At 31.4% G+C, this 25659-nt stretch overlaps 1 protein-coding gene across 2 annotated transcripts; it reads right to left on the bottom strand.

The window, feature by feature from the left end:
* Window positions 1-2597: 2597 nt before the first annotated feature.
* LOC139512100 (uncharacterized) lies at window positions 2598-13993 on the bottom strand. 2 transcript variants are annotated; one of them, XM_071299486.1, is made up of 7 exons: window positions 13852-13993; window positions 8815-9504; window positions 7348-7511; window positions 5845-5999; window positions 5157-5320; window positions 3819-4189; window positions 2598-3437 (listed from the first exon to the last, which is right to left on the bottom strand). In XM_071299486.1, exons 1-6 carry the CDS (start codon window positions 13855-13857, stop codon window positions 4013-4015), a joined length of 1356 nt encoding a protein of 451 aa, XP_071155587.1. In that variant the 5' UTR covers window positions 13858-13993; the 3' UTR covers window positions 2598-3437; window positions 3819-4012. The 2 variants fall into 2 exon arrangements, with proteins under 2 accessions (XP_071155587.1, XP_071155586.1); XM_071299485.1 differs by having other exon boundaries at window positions 2600-3442.
* Between the last annotated feature and the right edge of the window lie 11666 nt (window positions 13994-25659).

Raw genomic sequence — 25659 nt, 5'->3', positions numbered from 1 at the left:
AAAATTTTAAAAACCGTATATTGATATAAATGAAGTCCTGCATTAACCTTGACCGAAGCACCAGTGACCAAAGCCCGGACAATAGATTGTCAACGCACCAGGGCGCAAGGGAACAGTAGGTAGACATTTATCTAAGCTAATACATGTAGTTATCAAAGGTACCAGGATTATGATTTAATACGCGAGACGCGCATTTCGTCTACATAAGACTCATCAGTGACGCTCAGATCAAAATTGTTATAAAGCCAAACAAGTACAAAGTTGAAGAGCATTGATGACCAAAAATTCCGAAAGGTTGCGCCAAATACGTTTTCTGAGCCAACCATTCGTTGCTATTATCATTAAATGTCTTGTGTCGGAAATACAAATGGTTAATATTTTGATACACATGGTCGTTGATGAAATATTTTCTTGCACAGATGATTCATTTTGACAGTTATTTGTTATGATGAAAATGGAACTAGATTTAAAAATATGTGTCAGTTTAAGAGCATGTGTTCTTAATATAAAATAAGATGTAATATTATTGATGATGAGACATCTATCTACCAAACAAAACGATAATAATGTTAAACAACTATAGGTCATCGTCTGACATTCAACAATGAGCACAGCAGCGAATGACTGAATTATTTGGGTTAAACCGTATAAAAATTTTGAAAAGCGAAAAGCAAATATGAATGACAGTAACCAAAGGCAATTACTGAATCTTAATGATGTAGGGGCTCAACACCTTATCTTTACTAACACAGTGGTGTAACATCACAAAATAAAACAAACTTTATGGATGAATGGGAGGACTTGATTCATCAGATGTACAGGGAGCACAATAAACAACGATCAAAGAAATCTTTCAGCTAATAGATTGTATCCTGTTCAGTTGTTGTTTGAAACAAAACAATGTTCTTTTTGCCTTGTAGTATATCCAGCGGTTACTGGAATGGGTTAAAAATTATAATGTATCTGTATTACCAATGTCATTTCAACTGATCGGGCGGAGCTTATGTTTTAATTTGCATAAGAACCGTCTTTTTGAAGATGTGTGTGATAAGGATGATTGCCGTTATAATTATTATTGAATTCTAATCACCTATCAGTGTCACCAAACGCATATAAAAAGGAACTGAGTGTATGATATGGGACGAATAACTGGACACTTCATTGGTGAGTTTATCTCAAAACTCCTGTCTATAGATGGACTGGTTTTAAAATTAACGAACTTCTTAAATCCCGCCATGTCAAGTGAAATAAATCTAGTAATAAATGGCATTGTAATAAATGCTAAGTGACTTTTAATTTTTTTATTGTGCTTAATAATATAAGAAAAATAGAAATATAACAATGGAATGGTGTGCAAAAATGGGAATAAGATTCAAATTGGTAGAAAAATATTATATATACAATAACAGTTTTTTTTTACAAAGATTAACAATAAAAAGCTATCTTATAATATAATGTAATGATAAGTCACAATAGTAATACAACTATGGAAATCGGAAATACAAAAAAAAATTCACATAATGAAATCGCAATTCAAAACAAATTGCAATAAATCACAAAAAGGATTGTTAAACGTAAATGTTTAAAATCGTTCGGAATGAGCACTTGCACTTGCATAAAAACATGAAATGAAATGAAACAACAATTTCATTTTTTCAATGATTTGTTAGTATGGATTTTGATACGTATCTTGTCTCGTTGACTCCTGTTTTTTTCTCTCTCAATATTTCACAACATTTTAGATATCAAAAATGGAATGTAAAGAAGTCGATAGACTTGTCAATGTAAATTATAAAAAGATACAGAAGTTTTAGAATAAACTTATAAGCGAGTTAATAAAAACGAAAACAGCACTTTATGAAGTTATGCGTCAGAAGCTCTTTTCTGGAACTATCTTTACTATGAACGCATATTTCGAAGCTAAGGATGTATCAGAATTGAAATAGATGAAGAATTATATGACCAAAATAGACCACAAAATGAATGTGTCTTTGAATCGAACAACTAAAACGTCCATTACGCAATCACCGGTTTTATTCTTCTCTTTAAATTTTGGTTGGGTATTATTAGTTACATGGTGTGCTAGTGACCTAATACGGTATATATGGGGTCAGTAAATTCCATATGGGGTGAGAGCAAAATTAAAATACATACATTTAAAGGTATGCATAATGTAGGGATCAGTTTTAGTAACGTTTCCTTAAAAAACAAATAGAATGAAATTCAAAACAGTGTGGCTTTGGCCATTGATTGACACATTAAATTCATTTATTGACTGGGACAATTTATGTGAACGTTTGAATGTAACGACCACTGCTCACTATGTACTTTTTACCGACACTTAAACTATGGGGTCACCAAAAGTTCTCAACACCTTAATAAAGTAGAATCATATTCAAAACAGTGTAGCTGTGGCCATTGATTGACAACCTTAAATTATCCCATTGACTGGGGCAGATTATGTGAACGTTTGTCTGTAACAACCGCTGCTCACTATGTACTTGTGAAAGGCACTTAAACTGTGGGGTCACAAAAGGTTCTCAACACCTAAATAAAGAAATTAGAAAAAAAAACTAATCAGGAATAACACGATGTTTTGATTTATATCAATAATATAAATCAAAACATAAAGTTATTCCTGATTAATTTTTCGAACTATTTTAATATTAAAGGCGTTAAGAACCTTTGGTGACCCCACAGTTTAAATTCTATAATAAGTAAGTAGTGAGCAGTTGTCGTTGCAGACACACGTTCACCTAATCTGCCCTAGTCAATGGGATACTTTAAGGTTGTCAATCAATGGCCACAGCTACACTGTTTTGAATATGATTCTATCAGTCTGTTCTAAATCTCAGCTAATCATAGGTTCAATAAAAACGTTTCAGGGGTAAGAAAGACCTTGAAAACAAATCCCGTTTAGGCTATATTCGTCTTTTTTTTCAATTCCGAAAATAAAACAAAAACATGATACTGGGTATTAGGCATTTTTACACGCACAATTATTTCCTTGATTTTAGCAGCATATGAATAATGCTAAATCGAGACTTGAAAAAAATCCCAAGAACATTGCGAAAAAAGCTAAGATTTCAACATCGGAATGCTCATTATACTCACTCACAGTTACCTTTATAATGAATCAGATAATGCTAAATTGTATCACCTAACATACATATGCACGATATATTAAAAATTCATAAATGCATGAAATAAATTGTGATCTATCTCTTCATTGCTATCAAAACATTGGTAAGAATTATATAAAAAATAATGCATGATAACATCAAATTGTAGAGATCAAATATGTTAATGATATTGTGTCTGCAAAGTCTAAATTTCGGAGAAAAAAACATGTCACCTTAAAAGCGACTCTTTGGTAGACATTTAGAACCATACAATGTGTTCATCATCACCAATTTCTTGTACTTTAATAACCATACCTAAACTATAACAAAAGGAAATATAAATACCATGATACAGAAAAGCACGAAATATAAATTGATAAAAACAGTTACTAAATAGATATTATAGATCCTGTAGAAACAGAGTGAAGCATAGCATTGTGTTGTTATGATACCATAGTATGGTTAATTCTTAAGATAGTCTGGTTTATACTTAGAATAGTATGGTTAATACGTAGCATAGTATGTTAATACGTAGCATAGTATGGTTAATTCTATGCATAAAATGGTTATTTCTAAACATATTCTGGTTAATGCTTCTTATGATGTGGTAAATACATAGCATGCCCGGTTAATATGTATCATATTTTTGAAAGCGTGTCATGGTTAATATTAAGCATATTTGGACTAGATTCTTACCTTATTCAACATGTTTATAGTATCCATTTTCATATTCAAATAATAAGTTCCATGTAGTAGCTGTGATAATTTACTTCTTCACTATCACTAAAGACTACAATCTTCTATTAAGTCTAATCAAAATTATATGAAAAATCCTCTGTATCTGCAAATTTTTCAGGAAAAACACATGTAAGTTAAAAATGTCCATTGATCTAAGCCTTGGATATATTCTCTAAAACAAACTGGTAGAGATCAGATTCTAGAAATCTAGGGTAGGAGTCTTTGGCCATTAAAGCTTGGATTTTGTACTGTGCTACATCAAAGGTATCTCTTGAAGGATTTTCCAATGCTAAAACGGTTTCCATTCTTGTGTCGGAATCCAAGTTAACCTACAGATTAAAAGAGACACATACAGATTTCTGGGCAGGTTAGTTGTATTATATTTTTTATCTTTTGGAAACACAATTTATGTGGAAATCTTAAACAATGTGTTGTGTAATCCGAATATATTTTAAATATTTAACTTTCTTTTCAAAATTTGAGGATCCAAAGACCAAAGCAAAAGGAAGAACAGAAACGACCGGAGTTTTGAAGTAGAGAATATAGATAAAGAACAAAACCGAGTTCACAGATAATACGGAAATAAATTTTTAGTGCTCATCAAGGTTCTACTCGTTTAATACCCAAATTGAGAATAGACCAACGTGATATATATTTCTGCATTAGCTAGAGGTATAGGGGGAGGGTTGAGTTCTCATAAACATGTTCAACCCCGCCGCATTTTTGCGCCTGTCCCAAGTCAGGAGCCTTTGGCCTATTTTAGTCTTGTATTATTTTTTTAATTTTAGTTTCTTGTGCACAATTTGAAGTTTAGTATGACGTTCATTATCACTTAACTAGTATATATATATGTTTAGGGTTTAGCTGAAGGACGCCTCAGGGTGCGGGAATTTCTCGCTGCATTGAAGACCTGTTGATGACCTTCTGCTATTGTCTTCTCTATGGTCGGGTTGTTGTCTCTTTGACACATTCATCCAGAACTGCGTTTTTAATTCAAAAAGCTCATGGTGCATCTGAATAGTTGACTTTATTTCAAATATAAAAAGCATATACATTGGTGGTAGGTCAGTCCTTGTTCATTGTTTGAACCTCTTGTATATTTATTTATAAAACTGCGTAAACATTCATTATTTTGATAACAAATATTTACTTAGAAACACATTTATCAATAATGTCAAACTTAAAAAGTTATTTGGTACAACTCTTATAAAAGTTATATGGTGTTTTATGGAACACAATAAAAATAAAAATTATAACAAAAAGGTCGAAAATTTATTTAAAATCAGTTATATTTACCTCTTTTGGTGCTTTTGAAACCACAAAATCATTGTAGATCTGTTCCGCCATCCCTGTCATACTAGATTCATTACACGACCGGAATTCTTCACAAGCAATCCAAAATTCTAAATTCTCTTCACTAAACTCTGATCTCAGATATCCAAGAAAAAGTTCTAAACCATCTGAAAAATAAAGAATTTATCTTGTGAGGACTTTAAAAAAAATAAAGTCATCATAATACCTTAACACAGTTATTTCTGTTTGTCATTTCATTACATGGAAAATACAGGCAAAACATATCAAAGGGATAGTCTAAACAACAAATCAAAAACAAACTGACAATGCCATAAAAAACTCGAAAAAAAAAGACCAAAAGACAAACAATAGTAAATAAAGTACAATGACAGGCTGAGGAACACGAACTCCATAAAAACCCAGGGGTGATATCAGGTACTCATGAAGAATACGCAAAATCTTTTTTTATGTGACAATCGCCGTGTTGGCTTTGGAAATCGTGTCTAATATTAATTCTTATTTCATGTGTATGAGTATTTTTTAACAATTCAAAATAATATCTAGGACATTTTCTATATACTGAGTCATAAAAAACAATAACTTAACGGTAAACAGATTAAAAAAAATATTAATGAAAAAAAACCAAAGTATTGAAAATCAAAATACAAGGAAACATAAACGTGTTTCTTACATTTATCATGAAGGAGATCCTCGACTGATCTGCTCCACTGTAATGCTTGGTCGTAGGTTGTTACACTAAAGAAGGAAAAAGAGTTTTCTTGATCCACCACTGTGTCTGTGTTTTGTCTTCTCAGAAACTGAAATCTTTTTTTCATATTCTTTGCCCTGAAATGTATTTAAAACTAATATAGCTCAATGTTTAAAAACACTTCATTATAATTGCCCCCTGTCTTTCTGCATTTTCTGCTATTTTTCTGTGCTTGTTAATATCATTTTGTATGAACGTACCGTCTACATAAAGGACTGGAAACAATAATTGAATTTTGAAATATTTTACATAATAATTGTGATAAAAAAATAACATTAATTAAAGTGAGTTGATTGTATTACAAATGCATGTAAGACTCATACAAACTACACTTTTATCTTGGTTCTTACGTTTTCTGTTAAAGGACGAATGATGTATTTTTTTCTAGGTCATCCACGGACATTTAGAATGTCTGGGCTAATGATTTGATTGCGTTTTGCCTTTCATTTGGTAAGCTTTTATCGTTATCATACAAAGTAAATATTTTAATGGCAGATACAAATCCTTAATATGAAAATCCCACGATGAAGTAACAACTTCGAAATGGGACTCATAATGACATTGTATACCAGACGAGAAACAGTCACGGAAAGGTTAGCACGGATATAAAATATCAAAGTTTAATGCCTTTGTGCGACCGCTCATTGATTTAAAATTGTAATTTGAGGAAGTGATGTGAATGAGGCTATTATCGCTAATTGACAAAAAATAGATATTGCAATTCATTCATAGTAAAACGAATACCTGGACAATGTTCTGAAACAGATAACATGTTTTGGTCATTAGTGAATACAGATAAATATTGATCCCCGTTTTCACCATTTGATTAAGAACGTTTTTAACCTTGCTATAATTGCATTTTCTAAAGAATTAAATAGGAAGCTGGATGAAGGAGTTTGTAATCACATTAAAAGTAAAGATCAAAACCAACCGGTTAAAAAAAACCGAAATTTTACAACATAAGACTGTTTAACATTATAATCCCTTTTTGCATGAGGCTTATTCTTGTATTGTACAACCGAGACAAAAAAAAACCGGCGGAAACAATAAATGTACCCCCCTACACTCATAAAACACATAGGAGCAATAGACTACATTGAACTAAAACAACTTATAAACTTTTTCTGATGTAATTCGTTTCTAAATTCTGACTGTTGTGTCCATCAGTTAAACTGTGGCACACGCCATTCAAACATGATGCCGTATTTTTATAGCGTTTCAGGCAAAATTTTCGATCAATTGCGTCTGAACTTATGTTTATAATCCAGATGGCGTTGAAGGGGATTGATGTATGCTATCCGGATAACTTCCCATCCCACGGCATCCGGGTATGACATCATTTGGAGCTATTGTGTTTTTAACTTTTTTTACTACAATTCGTTTCCTGGATGAGAAAAAAACCCCACTTCGAAATGCTTTACTTACAAGTTTTTGGATTTCGACTTTGTAGAAAAGTTGTTGTTGAGAAGTTCTTCTTTCTCTGTTAATGCTGACTCAGCTGAAAACGTCTTATGGAATCGTTTTGTTTTGTCTTCCTGCTCACCAAAAAGTCTTTGATACAGGAGTAAGTCCATAGCACGACTTTCCATCTACAAAAAAAAAAACAATAAATATCGGTTTATACATTCTAAAGGTAAGGGCCGATTTTGGCCCCAAATTTCAGTTTCATCTAACGAGATATTTAGGACACTTTTTAAACACTTAAGTGTCTATTTTAATTGATTCGATTAGTTTATGCTAAAGATTTTAACTGATTCAGTCATTAAAAACGCTCCGATTGAAGCTTAAATATGAAAATCTATCAAATATGCCAAAAAACGTCACTTTTCAGATGGTTTTCGTCAAAAATGAAAGTGACCGCATCTGTGTTCATCCTCAACCTTTATATATGTTATGTATTATCATCAAATACAACTTACATTTCAATTTTATGAATGAACACGAATGCGGCCACTTTCATTTAAGACGGAAACCGTCTAAAATTTAACTAAAATGCTATAATTGTGAAGATTTCAGTAATTTATCATGACTTTATGATTCTTGTACACGATATATGTGCACTGTATTGTCAATAACAGCACATATTTATGTAGCAGAATCATTCTACTTTCCTAAAATAGCCAAAAGATTACATTTTCACAATTTTGCAAAACTGCTTAATTGTGGGGCCAAAAAGGTGTCTTACTGAACCTACTCATTTGTCGTTGGGCACATAAGGGTAAAAATGGGATTTATTAACTACCAAAAAACAGTCATTAGTTGAAGACCGTACGGTGGCCTATAGTTTGTCTGTGTCATTTTGGTCTCTTGTGGACAGTTGTCTCATTGGCAATCATACCACATCTTCTTTTTTATATTAATTAGCCAGGAGGTAATGCAAATGTCTTCTTCTATCAATACAATAAAGTTAAACATATCATTAATTTTTTTTTTAAGTATCTGGAAAGATGAAGTTGAAAACATACGATTGTAAGCATGTTCTTTGGTTTTTTTTCAGCATTATTTGAATATTTGATTTTGATTGGCATTCCTATTACATGCATACAGTTTTTCGCTACATTGAAGAATTGTTGGTGACCTTCTGCTGTTGTTTTTTTCTATGGTCGGGTTGTTGTCTCTTTGGCACGTTCCCCATTTCCATTCTCAATTTTAGTAGTATACAAAATTCATTCAACAGTCTATTCCCCTCAAGAGAACATATACCTCTAAAAGCTTTGCAAGACAGTACAATTTGATTATTTTGGACGACATCTTTCTTAAAAAAAAATACCGTTTTGTTTCCTATTTTGGGGCTCTTTCAGCTAAAATACCAATTTCATTTTTACCATTCATTGAAAGAGAAAAAAATCTAGATTTTTCAACGTCACGAAAAACGATTTAATAGATACTTACAGTATCTTTAGATTTGCTGCCCTTTGAATCTAGAAATAACGCATGTGATGGGATTTCATTTTCACAGCATGCACTCTGACTCCGCCGTAAAGGTCTGGTGATTATCCGCTTTAGTCTCTGTCTTTTGGACTCCTTATCTTTTTTATTCATGTTGACAGCTTTCATTTCACACTGTTGTTCCGGATCCACAGAATCGTCAATCTTCTTCAGAAATGGTTGTCTAGCTTCCGGTTGTTGATCTAGGTCAGATGCGTCTAATGATGAATCACAGTTGAATGATACCTGTGTACTTTTCAAACCTGAAGATGATCTAGACGATGTGCTGTCAAAAGACATGTCTTTGACATCACGTGTGTCTTTATCAAATGATAGCTCTACAGATTCGTCGATGTCACATGACCCAATCTTTCCTTGACATTTTTTTCTTTCCAAAATTCTTTTTCTCCAATTTTTCTTTGCTGACTTTTTGTCCTTTGGAGATTCTGGTGAGAGAGAACATTTATATTTTATATCTGTCGATAGCTCAGTGGGAGATCTCGTTAATTCTCTATCCGACGGGATGGATAGAATGTCTAATGAATGAGATTTACCAGTTACATTGAGAGAAGGATTGGTAAGCTGACAGACTAATTGATCCAAATCTTCTGTGCTTTTTCCATCTAATGGATTTCTTGATTCATCAAAACCACCCTGTAAATAATTAATTTATAAAAGACGTTACTAAAAAATGAAATTAATCCATACTAATATACAATCTCGTAGCAAATCTTGTGAATATATTAATAGACTTAATTGTTTGGAATGGGTGTTTCAAAGTCTTAACAATTATCTGAGTATCGATATATTAAATCTGCGTAATCCGACAGAACCAATCACCTTTTAGCAATCAATGCTTACCCTTCCGGAGTCGCTGATATCTGAATCAGTTTAGATGTAGGAAAAAAGGAGACACGGGAGATAGATAGCAAACAACCCAAAGGAAATTAAACTTTCCAAACTCTATAGAAGTATACAAATCAATATTCCGAAATAACTGGCACTTTCGATAGAAATACACAGTTTTACAGCTGCGCAAAACTTCTATTGATACGACATGCATTACTAATATAAAAGTAATGCTACCAATTCACCTTAGGAAATACCCACAAAATAGAAAAAAGTAACTATGTAACATTTTATGGAAATATACAAACAGTAATGTAAGTTATATTGTAGTACATATAATACACCAATTTATTCGTGTTCAACGCACGCTGCTAATTTCTCTTTATTTTCAGAAATCATTCATTCTTTTCGAATTCATTAAATTTATAATAGGACATAAATGTTAATGAAAATGGTACTTTAGAATATTCTAAAGGAAAGATCAATTGCTGGAATGTTTAATGGAATTGCCTGATGAAACGTATTTATCAGTTATAATTCTAAATACTAAAGGTATTCGTATAATGCTTACACAGGTAAAATAATTGGACAACAATTATTAAATGTACTATTGTTGCTAACAACGAACACAACATAATTGGAATGTTTCAGATTTTTAACGAGTACAAAAAACGTCAGAAAGTCATTATAGATATTATGTAGTTGTAGAAAACTCTTTAAATGACTAGTATAGCAGTTTCTCTTATTTATTTGCAATTTTATCATCTCCTAACCCGTCCTTTAATACATTTAATCAATGGGTGTTCGAAAGGTTCTTGTTCTTAACGATTTGTGGATTCAATACAGTATATGAGTATATCATAGAATTAATAGCTAAATAACAAAATGACTACTACACACACAAGGGAAATCAAGAGGATGATAGATAGGTACGATCGATGCTTTCAATGTACTCAATGTACGTAAAATAATAGCTTTGTATATAGAAAATATGTAAACACATACGTAAATTATTTTCATATGAATAATCTTTTATATGAAATGTTTTTTTAACTATTGATTTTTTTTTTTGACTTTTTTAAAAGTTTTCTTAAAATAAAGTTTATAGCTTTGTGCCCGCGCTTCAAATGTTATAAGAAAATCACATGACGGAAGTTTTAAGACTTCAAAAGCGAAAAAAAATAATGTTGAAATACAATAATTAGTCTTAATCCCTTGGTAACCATGTAAATATTGGTTTGTTTGCTTGGCAATTAATCAGTTTCACAATATTAACTTTTATGTTTTAATCTACAAAATGTATCCGACAACAACAAAAATTGATAAAAACACAAGAAAGAACAATTGTGTTGCATGTATACATTTCATTGAAATCTAAGCTTTTGTCATTTCAGCTGACAGAGCTAACAATCAATTATTTATTCCATATATGGTAATGTAATGTAATGTAACATTAAAAATGTTAAGTAAAGAAACGGTAGTCATCTCAATACAATACCCATTATTATAAAATGGCTTCAAATTATTTTCCAATATTAAAGGTAAAATAACGACTACAGAGTTATAGGTTTGCACTAGCTGACTTTTTTTAATGTTTGAATATTCCTATATTTTAATAAACTTTGATGGTCATCACATTGTTTACTCATTATTCTATGAACACCGTCTACTGTCTAGAGTAATGTAAAACAAGCTAGCAGTGACTAATAAAAATATGCGCTGAAGATGAAATTTAAATTACAATTTCATCCTGCAGTGAACAACAATGAATGTCATCGCCCTGGGACTAGTGGTTATAATTGTGGTATAAACGTTACCATGAATGAAACTCTTTAATGTTTACGATCTTGTTAATGTAGTTTACATATCAAGGGAGTTCGTTTGGTTGAAGACTCAATTTTCTTTCAAGTATAAAGTACTATATTGTGTTGATTGATATATAAAGGTATTCAAGGAAGCTACTGTGTGCTTTCAGACTTGTTTAATGTAGTTAAAGCTAATTATGTAGTTGAATAGATTTTTTCAAAAGAAGAGTAAACAGAGTCGAAACATCCTTTAAAGGGTTTATATAAATAGGGGAAAAAACTCTGAATAAAACGTTAAGTAGAAAACTAAAAAAGTACTACTGTCCCTGGTTTGGGTAGCGTTGACAACTAAAATTCATGTTTAATGCATTGTGTACATTGCTCTTTCTGGAAACTTGAATTCGATACATGGATATCTTGCCATTTTAATAATGAACATATGTTAGTATATTATTTAATTTTTTTTCATAATGTATGTCCTAGTTACAAGCTTGGACTGTCACTGTCTCTCTTAAATTGCTGTTATAGCAGTATCACAGGAAATACATATTAAGTAATTTATTAAGACTGAAGTATGAATGCAAGCAGTATACATATAGCTTGGTTGAAAATAGATCAAGCTATACATATAAACATGCGGTGTCGTACACAATTTAATAATGCGCTTATTGGTTTCTTTTTGTATCAACACACTCGGTAAAATTTAAGTTTCATATTGCTTCTTCTAACGCAAAAGTAGACGCGACATGTATTTTAATTGGTTTGTTCAAAATTGTAATTTTGTTTATGATTTGTTTATACGGTTAATGAATACATAACAGGACAGTCTTGCTGTGTCGAAACAACTGGTCGTATTCCATTGGGAGTTACGAATTCACTTCGGCGTTTGTCTATGTGTACCTGGACTAAACATGGCATCGGTAATCTATCTGAAGTGATGCATGTACATCGCATAATAAATATCACAATTATTATGGATGATATGGAAACGTCCCTGCGTAAAAACAAACAAACCTCTTAATACCACAATTTTTATATACACCCTTGAAAGTTCATCATTAATAAGGGTATCAACTTCTATTGACACTCTAGACAATCGTGACAACTTTAAGGGTAATTGCAATATTTAAATCTTGTTGAAAAGTGATAATTGTAAATATATGCTCTACATTTTATGCTATAATTGCGCAATTATAATTGTAGAATTAAGGGATATATTTGAACATACTGTTTCAAAATGAGCACGATCTCATTTTTTAACGACAATTATCAAAGAAGCAGTATAAATGTTATACGAGGGGCCCTTGAACCGACCACGTAATTGGGATAATTTATAGATTAATTAGATATAGTAGTAACCGGATAACTTAGAAAAAATGCAAAAATAATGGCATTCCTTTTATTTTTTTTGGTTATAGTTACTAAAGTTTTAATAAAATGACTCTTATAATTATTAAAGTTCATTATAAATATTTAAAAATACATTTTCTGTTTTGTTCTATGTATTTTTTTTCATGGGGCTTTGTTTCCATGAAAGTTTTTAGAATGTCATCTATATGAAAAATCTACTATTAACATTTATATGTAATCTCTTAATTTTGTATTACTCATTAAATTCGAATATTTTATAAGTAGAAATATTAATTCGATATTAGTATAAATACAAACAATACAAACAAGTATTCATATCCATTTAGAAGTATATTAAACATTACAACACCAGGACAGTTTCTTCTTTATTGAAATTTGATCCCAATTGAAAGTTGATTTGATTTTATGCCAATCCCTCAATGTCATGTTGAAAGCGGAATACCATTAGCACTACACATACATAGTATTTTCTATTGATATAATTTAAATATCAGAACGAGAAGCTTACGAGAATTATTTTCATAAAAACAGAATCTGGAGCAAATGAGCTTTGATTTTCAAAGCACACCACTGTTGTGATCTTAATGGCATTATGTAAGTTAAAAATAAAAAAACCCATCAAAACAACATAAAAAAAAATAATAAAATCAAAACACAACACAACCCTACATATTCTAAAACGAAACAGGAAAATTGTTGATCTCTTTTCAATGAAATTTAAAAGTTCCGTTATTTGTTTAAATTCAAGTGAAAAAATCTTAAATTTACGTAAGCCTTTTTCTCTGTATCTTTTTTTTTTAAATTCGTTATTTTTGCAGTAACTGGTATGTTCCTTACATTATTTTCTCTCAATTAGATTTAACCATCATTACAAGAGTGCAAATTGTTGCTTGGGTATATATGTTGCATTTTAGCAATCAGATTTATGTACAGTTTTAACAAAAATCAAAATTAAATATTTTTTGTATTTACTTACCCTCATTATTCTGAAATTGTACTAATATAGGAGAAATCCGTTACATATAAGCAACCTCCGTGTTTCTCGTCTGAAAATCTATATAACAGTGTTCTCTTTACAATCAATTGCAAGCAGATTTGTAAACCTGATCGAACAATTCCTAATTAATATATTTTTCTCTGTGTACATCATTCGTTATTTTATCCAATCAGATTTCAAGGAAACAGTAACCTTTGGAGATATATTCAGCGTGAATGTAAGTAAGGATTCAGTCTGATACTATCCTTAGGTGAAATAAAAATTCCCAGTAGAAAATAAAAAGCATCAAAATCTAGTCATATGTCGGTTTGTATTTGTTTATTTGTCTCTTTCAATATCGGAAAACAAGATAAACAGAAATTGTGGTTTATATATTTTTCTCGATTAGATCAAAATAATGCTTTTTTTTATTGCGCATATCTTATATTCTTTTGTGAAATTCACATTTAATTAAGAATTGAATGCTTCTTTTTGTAAATTTATTGGGGTGTAAAAGCGTTGACCGAAGTACATTTTGTATGAAGCGCGGAAGCGCTTCATTCTAAAAATGTACGCACGGTCAACGCTTTTACAACCCTATAAAGTTACAAAAAGAAGCATTCAATACTTATAATTACATTTTTTAGCTATGATCAAGAAAACACGAATTTTATATATTTTATTATTTAATTCACCTGTGCACTTTATTGTTGGAGCACGTGTTATTATGAGTGAAAAGTTGTATTGAGCAATGCAACTGCTTACGGAATAACACGTGATGTGCAGTTAGCCAATCAGAATAAAATGTTATAATGAAACATACATCTAATGTAATTATAACAGAATACAAATGAGAATGGAAATGGGGAATATGTCAAAGAGACAACAATTCGACCAAAGAGCAGCTAACAGCAAGAGACCACAAATGGCATGTTTATGTACAACCGATCTCATCTATAAGTTTTATCAGATTTGTACGTCTCATGAAAATACTGTAGCCTTTTTCACAAAATATCTTAAGTGTAAAATGTATAGTAAGTATAACATATTCCTTAACAATTCAACTATATATTTTCATCGTAAGAGTAATTTTACACTCAAGATTTTTTTGTGAAAAGGGCTACAGGAGTTTTGATTTGAAAAAAAAACCAGTTAAGTTCTTCCCTTTCTAAGTTATATTTGTGATCGATTACATTTCTTTCTTTTCTGCTTTATAATTGCTTAAATGTTTTGATTATCCTATTGGTATGTCCTACTTCTGTGCATTTGTTTCTAAAACACCGTTCCAGAGAATACAAAAGTGTTCCTGATACCAATTTGTTTTCGTGTTATATTTTTTAGATAATAAAAACAGGTTTAAGTCTTACTGTTTTCTCTTTCTTGCCTATGGACTAAGTTTATTCTGGTATTTCTTACTTTTATGTAGTCTTATTTTATATAAACTTGATCCAGTCGTAACCTTTACCACATTTTAGCTGGGTTATTTTATAATTTGACTGGTACATATTTACTTGTGACTAGTCTATTTTTCTGCTGATCCTGAGACCAACGTCATATTAGCCTAAAGAAGACTTTTAGTCTAGGATTTTCTGATGTTGACTGCCAATAAGCTATCGGTTACTCGGTCTTTTGTTTGCTGTGTTGTGTTTGTAAACTGCATTTGTTTGCACTGTATTTCTGCCACGTAGTGTTGTCCTTTAGCGGTATTTGCTAACATTGCCTTATTAAGGGAGGTTTGGATAGACATCAAATCAGTTTTAATCCAACTTTTTTTTCTTAAAATTACAATGTCATTTAATAAGTCAGGAATATGACAGTTGTTATCAAATAGTCCGTTTCAATGTTTGTCGGCGTTTGTTTTTGTTGCAGTTCAATGTTTCTGTTGTTCCGTTGTTTTCCACTTAAAGTAGATTTATTTCCCTCAGTTTTAGTCTGTAATCCAGATTAGCTTTCACTCAATCGATTTATGACTTTTGAACAGTGTTATACAACTTTTGCTATTTATTTATACTGTTGTTTGTTTGTTTGTTTGTCTGTCTGTTTGTTTTTCATTTTTAGCCATGACGTTGCCAGTTTATTCGACATGAGTTTGATTGTCCCTAAGTTTCGTTGCCTGTCTTTTCACAGGTCCATTGAAAAAACAGGGACTAGTAAGCGTCGTTAAAACACTTTAACACAAAAACAAACGTGGATCACACTAAACTGTACCACGAATGCTACTAATTTGCTAGACACACGACAAGTAAGCCATTTCAAATAAAGGCAACAGTAGTATACCGCTGTTCAAAACTCATAAATCCATGGACAAAAACAAAATCGGGGTAACAAACTAAAACCGAGGAACGCATTAAATGTAAGAGGAGAACAACGACACAACACTAAAATGTAACCACACACAGAAACGGACCAAGCATCAGACAAAATACCACGAGAATAACAAATATAATATCAAAACCAAATACATAAATTTGGGATAGACAAGTACCGTGACACGTCTTATCGCAGTGTAAAATTACACTCAAAAATAAGAGAAAACAAACGACGCAACGTTAAAATGTAACACACACAGAAACGAACAATAATATAACAATGGCCATATTCCTGACTTGGTACAGGACATTTTTAAAGGAAAAAATGGTGGATTGAAGATCAAAATTGACACAACAATAAACATTCTACTCTAACCGTTATCATTTAGATTGAACATCGGTTAATTTATGTTGCATCAAATTTTTCTCTTTTGTTTAATTAGTAATCAAAGGTACCAGGATTATAATTTAAGATACCAGACGTCAGGTTAAACGTCGAATTGTTAATATGTTGTTTTCTGATTGATACAGCGATAATTATTGAAACAAAATTATTTGACATATACTGGAATTATATTGATTTTAAAATATAGGTCAGGTTTGATTATTTTAGGTCACCTTCAAATGTGTTGTTTTAAGCATTTTAAAGCTAAAGTTTGTTCTAACATTATTTCTATTTTGCTTTCGGATTACACGGAATTCGAAAACTGCTGAATAAGAGCATTTTTAATGTTATTGACAAAAAGCTGGTCAAGATCAATTTCCGTTGACCTCGCGTTTAAGATTTTTTTCTTCGAAATTTTTAACTGTTAAGGTATAAATAAACTCATCATAGATACCAAGACTAAATTTTGTATATACGCCAGACGCGCGTTTCGTCTACAAAAGACTCATCAGTGACGCTGGAATCCAAAAAAAGGTTAAAAAAAAAAAGGCCAAATAAAGTACAAAGTTGAAGAGCATTGAGATCCAAAATTCCTAAAAGTGTTGCCAAATACAGCTACGGTAATCTATGCTTGAGGTAGAAAAGCCTTATTATTTCAAAAAATTCAAAATTTTGTAAACAGTTAATTTATAAATATAACAATATCAATGATAATTCATGTCAGCACAAAGAGTGCTGACTACTTGGCTTGTGATACCCTCGGGGAAATAAATCTCCACCATGAGTGGCATTGACCCAGAGACAACACTGACCGCATTATCAAAGTTTGCCTTACATTATTTATGTAGTATTAGTATCCCTTTTAATGATCATTGCAATTATATATAATGACCATTGCCATTATGTATAATGACCATTGGTATTATATACTCACCTTTATAGAAATTGACGTGTTATTGTTTGAATGTTATTATTAGGAACGCGAATTGATTAATCTTTTTGAAGTCATTGTCAATACATATTAGTAACATAAGCTTTTATATATGAACTCAAACTCGTATCAATAGATAATACTAATTAAAAAAATATCCCATTGGTTTACGGACAGTAAGCGGTCCTTGATTAAACACCTGGATCAACGCAGGTTTAAAGGGCAGTTGTTTATCTTTTGTAATTTTAAGTCGCCAACGCTTGAAAACTTTATTTGGCTTTCAAAACTTCTTTAAATCCATCGACACCGATGAGACTTTTGTAGAAGAAACGCGCGTATGATGTACAATGTTATCAACTCATGTTCTTGATAAGTTTCTATTTACCTTGTTTGCTCATGGGCCAATAACGATAATTATATATATTTTTTTTCTCATTTTTACTCGATCTATCCTTTTCTTAACCTGTTGATTATTTATTTTCCGTTTTATCTCAGTTATTCATTGGATAGAATTTTCTTATGACGTCAGAATTTATTGTTCTCCTCTGAAATTGTTATTGTGATGTCATGAAAGACCACATTACCAGATGACGTCTCAAAGAATTAACACATCTTTTTGTGGTTAATTCGAAAAGAAGGAGTAATACTGTCTCTGTTTATCGTCTAAAAATCCTCAGTGAAACAGATTCCACCACAAAATTATAAACGCCCGGCGAGCCTCGCGATTAGAATTAAAAAAAACCTGTCTTGAGTGGATAAATATCACAACACACTTTATCCAGTAGTAGACTATAGATCTTTTTGAATATTTTATTAGCAAAACGCCCAAGTCAGTATGTATTCTTTCCATTCTAAAATATGTTGTTTGCTTTCTTACGTGTATCACTTGACTCAGGCAAATTTAACTCCAGCTGCTTGTAAATTGATATGATTATGTTGCTTTCCCTTCCAGGATATTTGAATGGAAAATTAGAGAACAACAAATGAGAATAATAAATAGAACTTTATTTGACAATCAACAACAGAAGGAATCACTTATTGCAAACAAGGAGGGCAGCAATATGTATCTAGTTCTCATGATGTAATATTAGAAAAGAAAAATGAAACAAGAGGTAAAAGAAGCAGACACTTAGTCCGACTAAATTTTGACAAATTCTGAGACGATTCAGAGTAACAAAGAAAGGTTCTACTAGCACTCATAACAGAGGCTAAAGAAAGCAAAGGAATAATCAAACTCATAGTCAACAGCAAAATGGCATTAACATTCTTAAGGTTCCTGGAGATTGTGATTACTCTTAAGACCTTGAAAGAAAAATAAATATGTTTCAGCTGATAAAAGTTTCAAATACGTCTGCACGACACCGATGTTAGTGCAAAAAACAACACATGTTAATAATAAACAACAAAATGAAAAGAATGATTTGAAGTGTTAAATATTCAAATAAATGAAGAAAATATTATACTTTGAGATACAAAATCTACTTAAAAGATAAATTTTTGGATGCAAACATGTACATCTAGTCTATGTCCTACACTAAGGAAAAAAAAACCGATTTTTCAATAACAGAACAAACATATTGCTTCAAACCGGACAAATCCAGTCAAATCCAGTAAAATCCCCTAATTGACGATACAAACAAAAGAACTCGTATGAAACTGATTTCCTTGAGTAGGACATGTGTTTCAGTAATCACGCGAATCACTTCAGAGTTCAACAATTTCAAATGTTTATCCAATTATCGAGAATTTCTCAAATATCCGGTATAAAATTAAATCTTGCCAGTATCAAAGCATTGACCTCAAGGCAGTGATATAACTAAAAATTAGAAAAAAGTAAAATAACAAAAATACTGAACTCTGAAGAAAATTCAAAACGGAATGTCCATAATCAATTGGCAAAATCAAAAGCTCAAACATATCAAACGAATGGATGACAACTGTCATATATCGAAATCCAATGTTATATAGACAATCCCCATAGTACTTTAAATATATAAAATAGTATCACTCAGATGCTAACACCATACTAATTAGTCTTTTAGATATCAACATTCATTTGTGTATGCATGTATCAATTGAACATTTTGCCTGTGTAAGGATAAACTTTAATAACATTCTGCCTATTGGTGTTTTTCTGACCTAATTTAGATTTTCTGGTAAAATATTATTGTATTTGTTCCAATCTATTAGACCTGAAGCAATAAAATAATATTACAAAACAACAAATAAATATGTATGGTTGTTGATAAAGAAATACAATATCAACCTTGGTTTTAATTCAGAAAACAATATAAGTTTACTCAGATTGCCATTAATTGTTATAGTTATTTTCATTTCATTCATCAAATGTACTGAAAGTGCTTTCATTCACAAGTTTATTGCTATCGATTTTTTGAGAACCCAGATAAATAAATGATGAGTAGAGGTAAGGGTATCTAACAGATAATTGGAAAAATAATTGTTTAGGCGTTTGTACTTTGCTTTTGTTCCATCAAAACGAATTTTACCGAAATCGACATATTGAGAGAGAGAGAGAGAGAGAGAGAGGAGAGAGAGAGAGAGAGAGAGAGAGAGAGAGAGAGAGAGAGAGAGAGAGAGAGAGAGAGAGAGAGAGAGAGAGAGAGAGAGAGTTCGTGGTTCACCTATACCCACGATTAAAAACGAATTTACAGTTACTCGACATCAAAAGTTTCGGAAGTAAAGTAAATAGATAAATAGTTTATAGTTGTCATTTAAGAGGCAAATGCTGACATATGTATGCATAAAGAATGTTTTTAAACCCTCACACTTATTTTTTTATATACTATCACGTACTTCAAAATTACACAAATTCCATAAAAACAACACCATAATACACAATGTCTAGAATGGTTGTACAGATGTCAACATTTAGTGTGTATTCCAATCTAGACGCCATCGAATTAAGTATTGACATGATCCACGGAAGCTGTCAACGGTCCCGTTTTTATCATAAAAATAAACAGACGGGTAAATATAAAATACAAATAGACAGATTAACACGTGCAACAGTATAATGACGATTCTCTTATTTCTGTTTGTATCTTACGTTATATAAACGAAAACATTTTATTTAAATGTAAATCATTTGTTCATAACCTTTATAAGACTGATTTCATGGTGGTTCAATGCAATCAACAAAATCCAGCTTCCTGCTAAAGCCTTCCTTTGTTTCCCATTTTTAGTAAGAATGATCATCACATACACAGCACAACTACAACAAAGGTGAAATAAAAAATCCCATGAAAACGGATTCAAAAAAAAAGAAAAAAAAGAGGGACGAAAGATACCAAAGGGACAGTCAAACTCATAAATCTAAAACAAACTGACAACGCCATGGCTAAAAATGAAAAAGACAAACAGAAGAACAATAGTACACATGACACAACATAGAAAAGTAAAGAATAAACAACACGAACCCCAATGATGTTAAACTATTGACATACAGGCCAATAATAAATCAGCGTACTTTGAAACTTATTTTGACCAAAGGAAACAAAACTGACTGCTCATTATTTTAAGATTTGTCATTTATAAATGGTTTTGTTTTGTTTTAATCGTAGCTGATGCCCATTTAACATGAAATGCTGACATATAAAGGTTTGTATTTTGCTAAAAAGAATATCAGATCAGTGTCAGCTTAATGTTATAACTCGTATAAAACCTATGTACAGGAAAACAGTATCATGTAAGCCCTGCCCGTACTAGATCATTGGCTACCGAACGCATGAAACCATTTAAGGATGACATTCAACCAACAGCAATACTAACTAATTGATTCCTCCTTTTCGCTTTAGATAGAAATCACTTGTGTTGCTTAGTCTTTAGTTTTCTATGTTGTGTCTTCTGTACTATTATTTGTCTGTTTATCTTTTTATTTTTAGCCATGGAGTTGTCAGTTTATTTTCTATCTATGAGTTTGACTCTCTCTCTGGTATCTTTCGTCCCTCTCTTGTACAACCTAATGGTTTGTTTTAATATTAAAACAACTATCACAACGTAAAAGTAATTAATTAAAAATGTAAGTAAGTGATTGTGTTATAAATCCCATATATTATGAACAGAAAAACAAGAAAAATACTAATTTACGTCATTAGTTGACCAACGTATTAAAAGCAATCTATTTTCTCCAATCATTCTCTCAATGACAATAACATTTCCCATTCATAAGATAAACTAATTAATCTAGGTTCAACATTGATTCTTTCCAATCAGATGAATAAATGATAGGCTTGTAAAAACAAACTGTGAAAGAAACTGATCTGACGTATAATGTGTCTATCTATCATTAATTAAAAAGGTCTGTTTCAATAAAGGTAGTTAGAATTACAATAAATCAAAGTTTTTACACCATTGGTAACACGATAGGTATAAAAACATGAACCAGTACCCATGAAAATAGTATCCTGTTCTCAGTTTTTTTAATCAACAATAAGGACATAACTTTATCATTACTTCGTGAGGGATCTCTCGCAGTTACATATGACTTATATACTGTGTCTTGACTTTTCGATGAACCCCTTCATTCAAATACAATTCATTTCTTCAAATGTAAATTTGAAGAGCAAAATACCATAAATTAGAGTATCAGTATCTTCAGACAATTTTTGTCAGAGATATAAGAATACACAACCCAAGAAAGTATGACATATCATACTAGTTGTAATTATTTTTTCTAACGCTGATTCATTTGCTTTTTCGTAATCGACTGGACGAGAAAAAATAGAAATAAACAACGCTAGCTAGCTATATACGTAAAGAATATATACTGCGATATATCATACTAGTTTGGGGAGATGGATGTCAACGATGTAATGTACCTTATCGCGGTTATCCATTATTAACGATTTTTATTAAGTTGGATGTAATCTGACAATAGAAAAATGACGTATTAAAGCTGGTTACTAATTTCTTAAATACATTTGTTTCTATTTTGATACTTGATCATGTTCAATTGTATATTCGGGTATTCCTCCTGTTATTAAATACAAAGCTGAAAATATCTTAATCAACGAGATGAGCTACGATTTAGACAAAACACAGTATGACTATTTCAATTTCAGACTCAAAAAAAACGAAATTCTGATAAAATAGTTCTTTTTATACATCACATTTGGTTCAATTTTGTTAACAAAAAAGTATCAGTTGCCTTCTTAGAAAGACAGGCAAAACAAATTGCGAATTTGACCTCATTTTGGGTCCGAATGCCTGCAACTTTTGTTTTGAGTTACAGATATATTTTGGGCATGTACTGACCGTTTTCAGTAATTGAAAAAAATGAAATCTGACAAAAAGACCTTGAAATGACAGTAGTAGGAAGACCGATTTCGTTGATTGATTCGACCAGCAAAAAAGTCCCTGTAACATTGTACTGTTACGCTATCTCATCCGTCCATTTGTAATAATGTTGCCATTCTTTGTTTATCTATGTTAACCTGGCTTGTTTATTTTAATCAAAAAGATGTGGCATATCCATGGAAAATGCCTGTGGGTCATTGCGATGGTAAATTAAATGAAGTTACACAACATGCTGATACTTTATAACGATCCCATACATCGTGTATTGTTTTCCTTAGGAGATCTGAAAAACTAGTATAGACGGAAATGAATTTGAATATTTGGATCAATTCGGTGCCCATGAATTTGGGAGCTAATACTAATGAGTAAAAGTCAATTTAATGGACAAAATAAAGTGCTTATCAATAAATCATATTTATATTATGTATTTCGTTTCTTTTAATCAGTTATTTGGCTAATACTTTTAAAAAATGAATTAAAAAAAAAAAACTATGGAAATCGCAAATTCCTCAACGAGAAACAAAATCAGCAATATAAATATATATATAAAATAGGTTATAAATACTAATACTAAGTGGACTTGGCTAAGTATATTGTTACATCATATATGCAATAAAGATATTACGGAAGCCCTGGAGTGGCCCAAGACCACAATTAATGACCCAGCTTTTCGAATTGAGTTCCTTTTAATTAGATTTTTTTTGGTGGAAATGAATGAAGAGAGGTAAAATGAATTTTTGGTTGTTGTATTTTAACTGATTTTGATTTGGAATGAGTGATTAGGCCAAGCGCAAAAAGGTAATATTTACAGTTTTCGGAACATCTCTTGATTTGTCAATAGGGGTATGGATGTGTATTGGCTAAATTTGTAAAAGTGATTGCGTCAATCTTTCTGAATTTTTGATATATATTTGGACTAAGACTATACATTACACACACAAAAAATTTGACAAAAGTGCATGGTGCAAGTTTTTAATGATGCAAAAGGTTATAAAGAACTGATAGAGGAATTAATTGTGGTCTGTGGCCGAGTGCCATGCAAAAAAAAAATCAACTTGTGCGCACAAGTTACACGTGATCTTATAGACATGCGCTGTTGTTGCTAAAGAGATTACTTTATGGAACGCCGTAGCTGCCGAATACAAACATATGTTTGTATACATGAATCCACATATTTTTCATTTCTGCACATGTTTTTTTCTATGTATACACATACTTTTCATATATATGAACATAGTTTACTTTATATGCAGTTACTTCTTATATATATATATATATGCACATACTTTTCCTACATATGCACATTCTTTACCTTATATGCACAAACTTTTCTATATATGCACATATATGCGCATTTATTTATATATATCTATTTGCACATAGTTAACCTCATATGCATATACTTTTTTTTCTATATATGCACATACTTATTCTACATATGAATGTACAAATGTAGTTCTGCAGGTGAATACTTTTCTCAGTATATATGAACATAGTTTTTCAACGTGAGAATTACAATTCATATTATGCTTTTCTGGTGTTTTTTTTCAAACTAAACTAAGGGTTCCAATATCATAAAAAAGAATGTTTATTAAGAATTTCTTAATGATGTATGTTGTTCAATTAAGCAACTTTTGAAATCATTTTCATATGAATGCAATACTATTTTGGCATGTATGATGGTATGGCACTGTTGTCTTCATCTATAGTCACTTGTTTTAATCCCATAACTTTGTATTTTGTATGAGTCGTTTGTATTACATTTTAACACAAGGATTATTACTACTAATGGCGCGTTGAATTCAGTGGTTTGTGTCCCAACAATTCAGTGATAACGGGTCACAAGTTATATTAATGCATTTAGTTTGGTTTCCGCACTCTGTCGTTAATTAGCCTTATCCAAAATTATTGAAATTCACACACAATGTTAATAATCACATAAATTTAGGCCTAGTTAGAACTTGGGCAGTAATTTTTTGGACAATTATGCCCCTTTATAACTTGGAAAATTGAAAATTTTAAGCGGGGGCATTCATGCTTTCAGATTTTTTTTTGATACAGGTTTTATGTTTTATTAGTAAAAACATTAGTAAGAGCCAAATGCACTTTGTGGGTGTGGGAATCATCTATAAACAGTGAATGTAAAATGTCATAGAGTGAGACAAAGGTATTACTGTCCAGCGATGGCGAAAACTATTTCTATAGAGCTTTATATTTTCGGTATTAATATAGAATACCTGGATGCTTCATACTTTGTTTGTAATAGCCTTATGTTTCGAAGTTTCCGTCTGTCATATGTTCTTAGGTCTTCCCTATTATAAATGGTACAGCGACTGGTCGAACAAGATTATAGTTTTTTTGTCATGTGAACTTCTCCCTTTTTATGAGTGATCATGTTAAAATTACGTTATTATGTACGTTTCTCAGATGTAATAACGCAATAGGTCAACTATCTGTGGCACATTTTCATGATTCATAACTCTTTGGTCAATATTAAACTTTTTCTATAAAGAGTGTATGAGAATGGCCCACTGAATTTCTTGATGTCTTTAAAAAGAGGCCTATTATCAAAATGTTAATCACAATCCAAATGAAAATATGTCAAACGTATTTAAAGGGGCCATACTTGCTCAAACTATCCAGGGTTTTACATTTGCAGTAATATCAAGTTGGGCCCTTGGGCTATTTTATCAATTTGCATTATGATTTGTCTGATTTACTCTGCATTTCTTGTTTGGCGTCTACATTTTCAGCATATGGGGATTAAGGTGAGAGTGCAAAAACAAACAAATGAAGAATGTGTCCAAAGTACACGGATGCCCCACTCGCACTATCATTTTCCATGTTCCATGGACTTTGTAATTGGG

This window comes from Mytilus edulis, chromosome 2 (assembly GCF_963676685.1).
Source record: "Mytilus edulis chromosome 2, xbMytEdul2.2, whole genome shotgun sequence".
Taxonomy (NCBI): domain Eukaryota; kingdom Metazoa; phylum Mollusca; class Bivalvia; order Mytilida; family Mytilidae; genus Mytilus; species Mytilus edulis.
The sequence above is the reverse complement of the archived record's forward strand: the minus strand, read 5'-3'. Positions and strand labels throughout refer to the sequence as shown.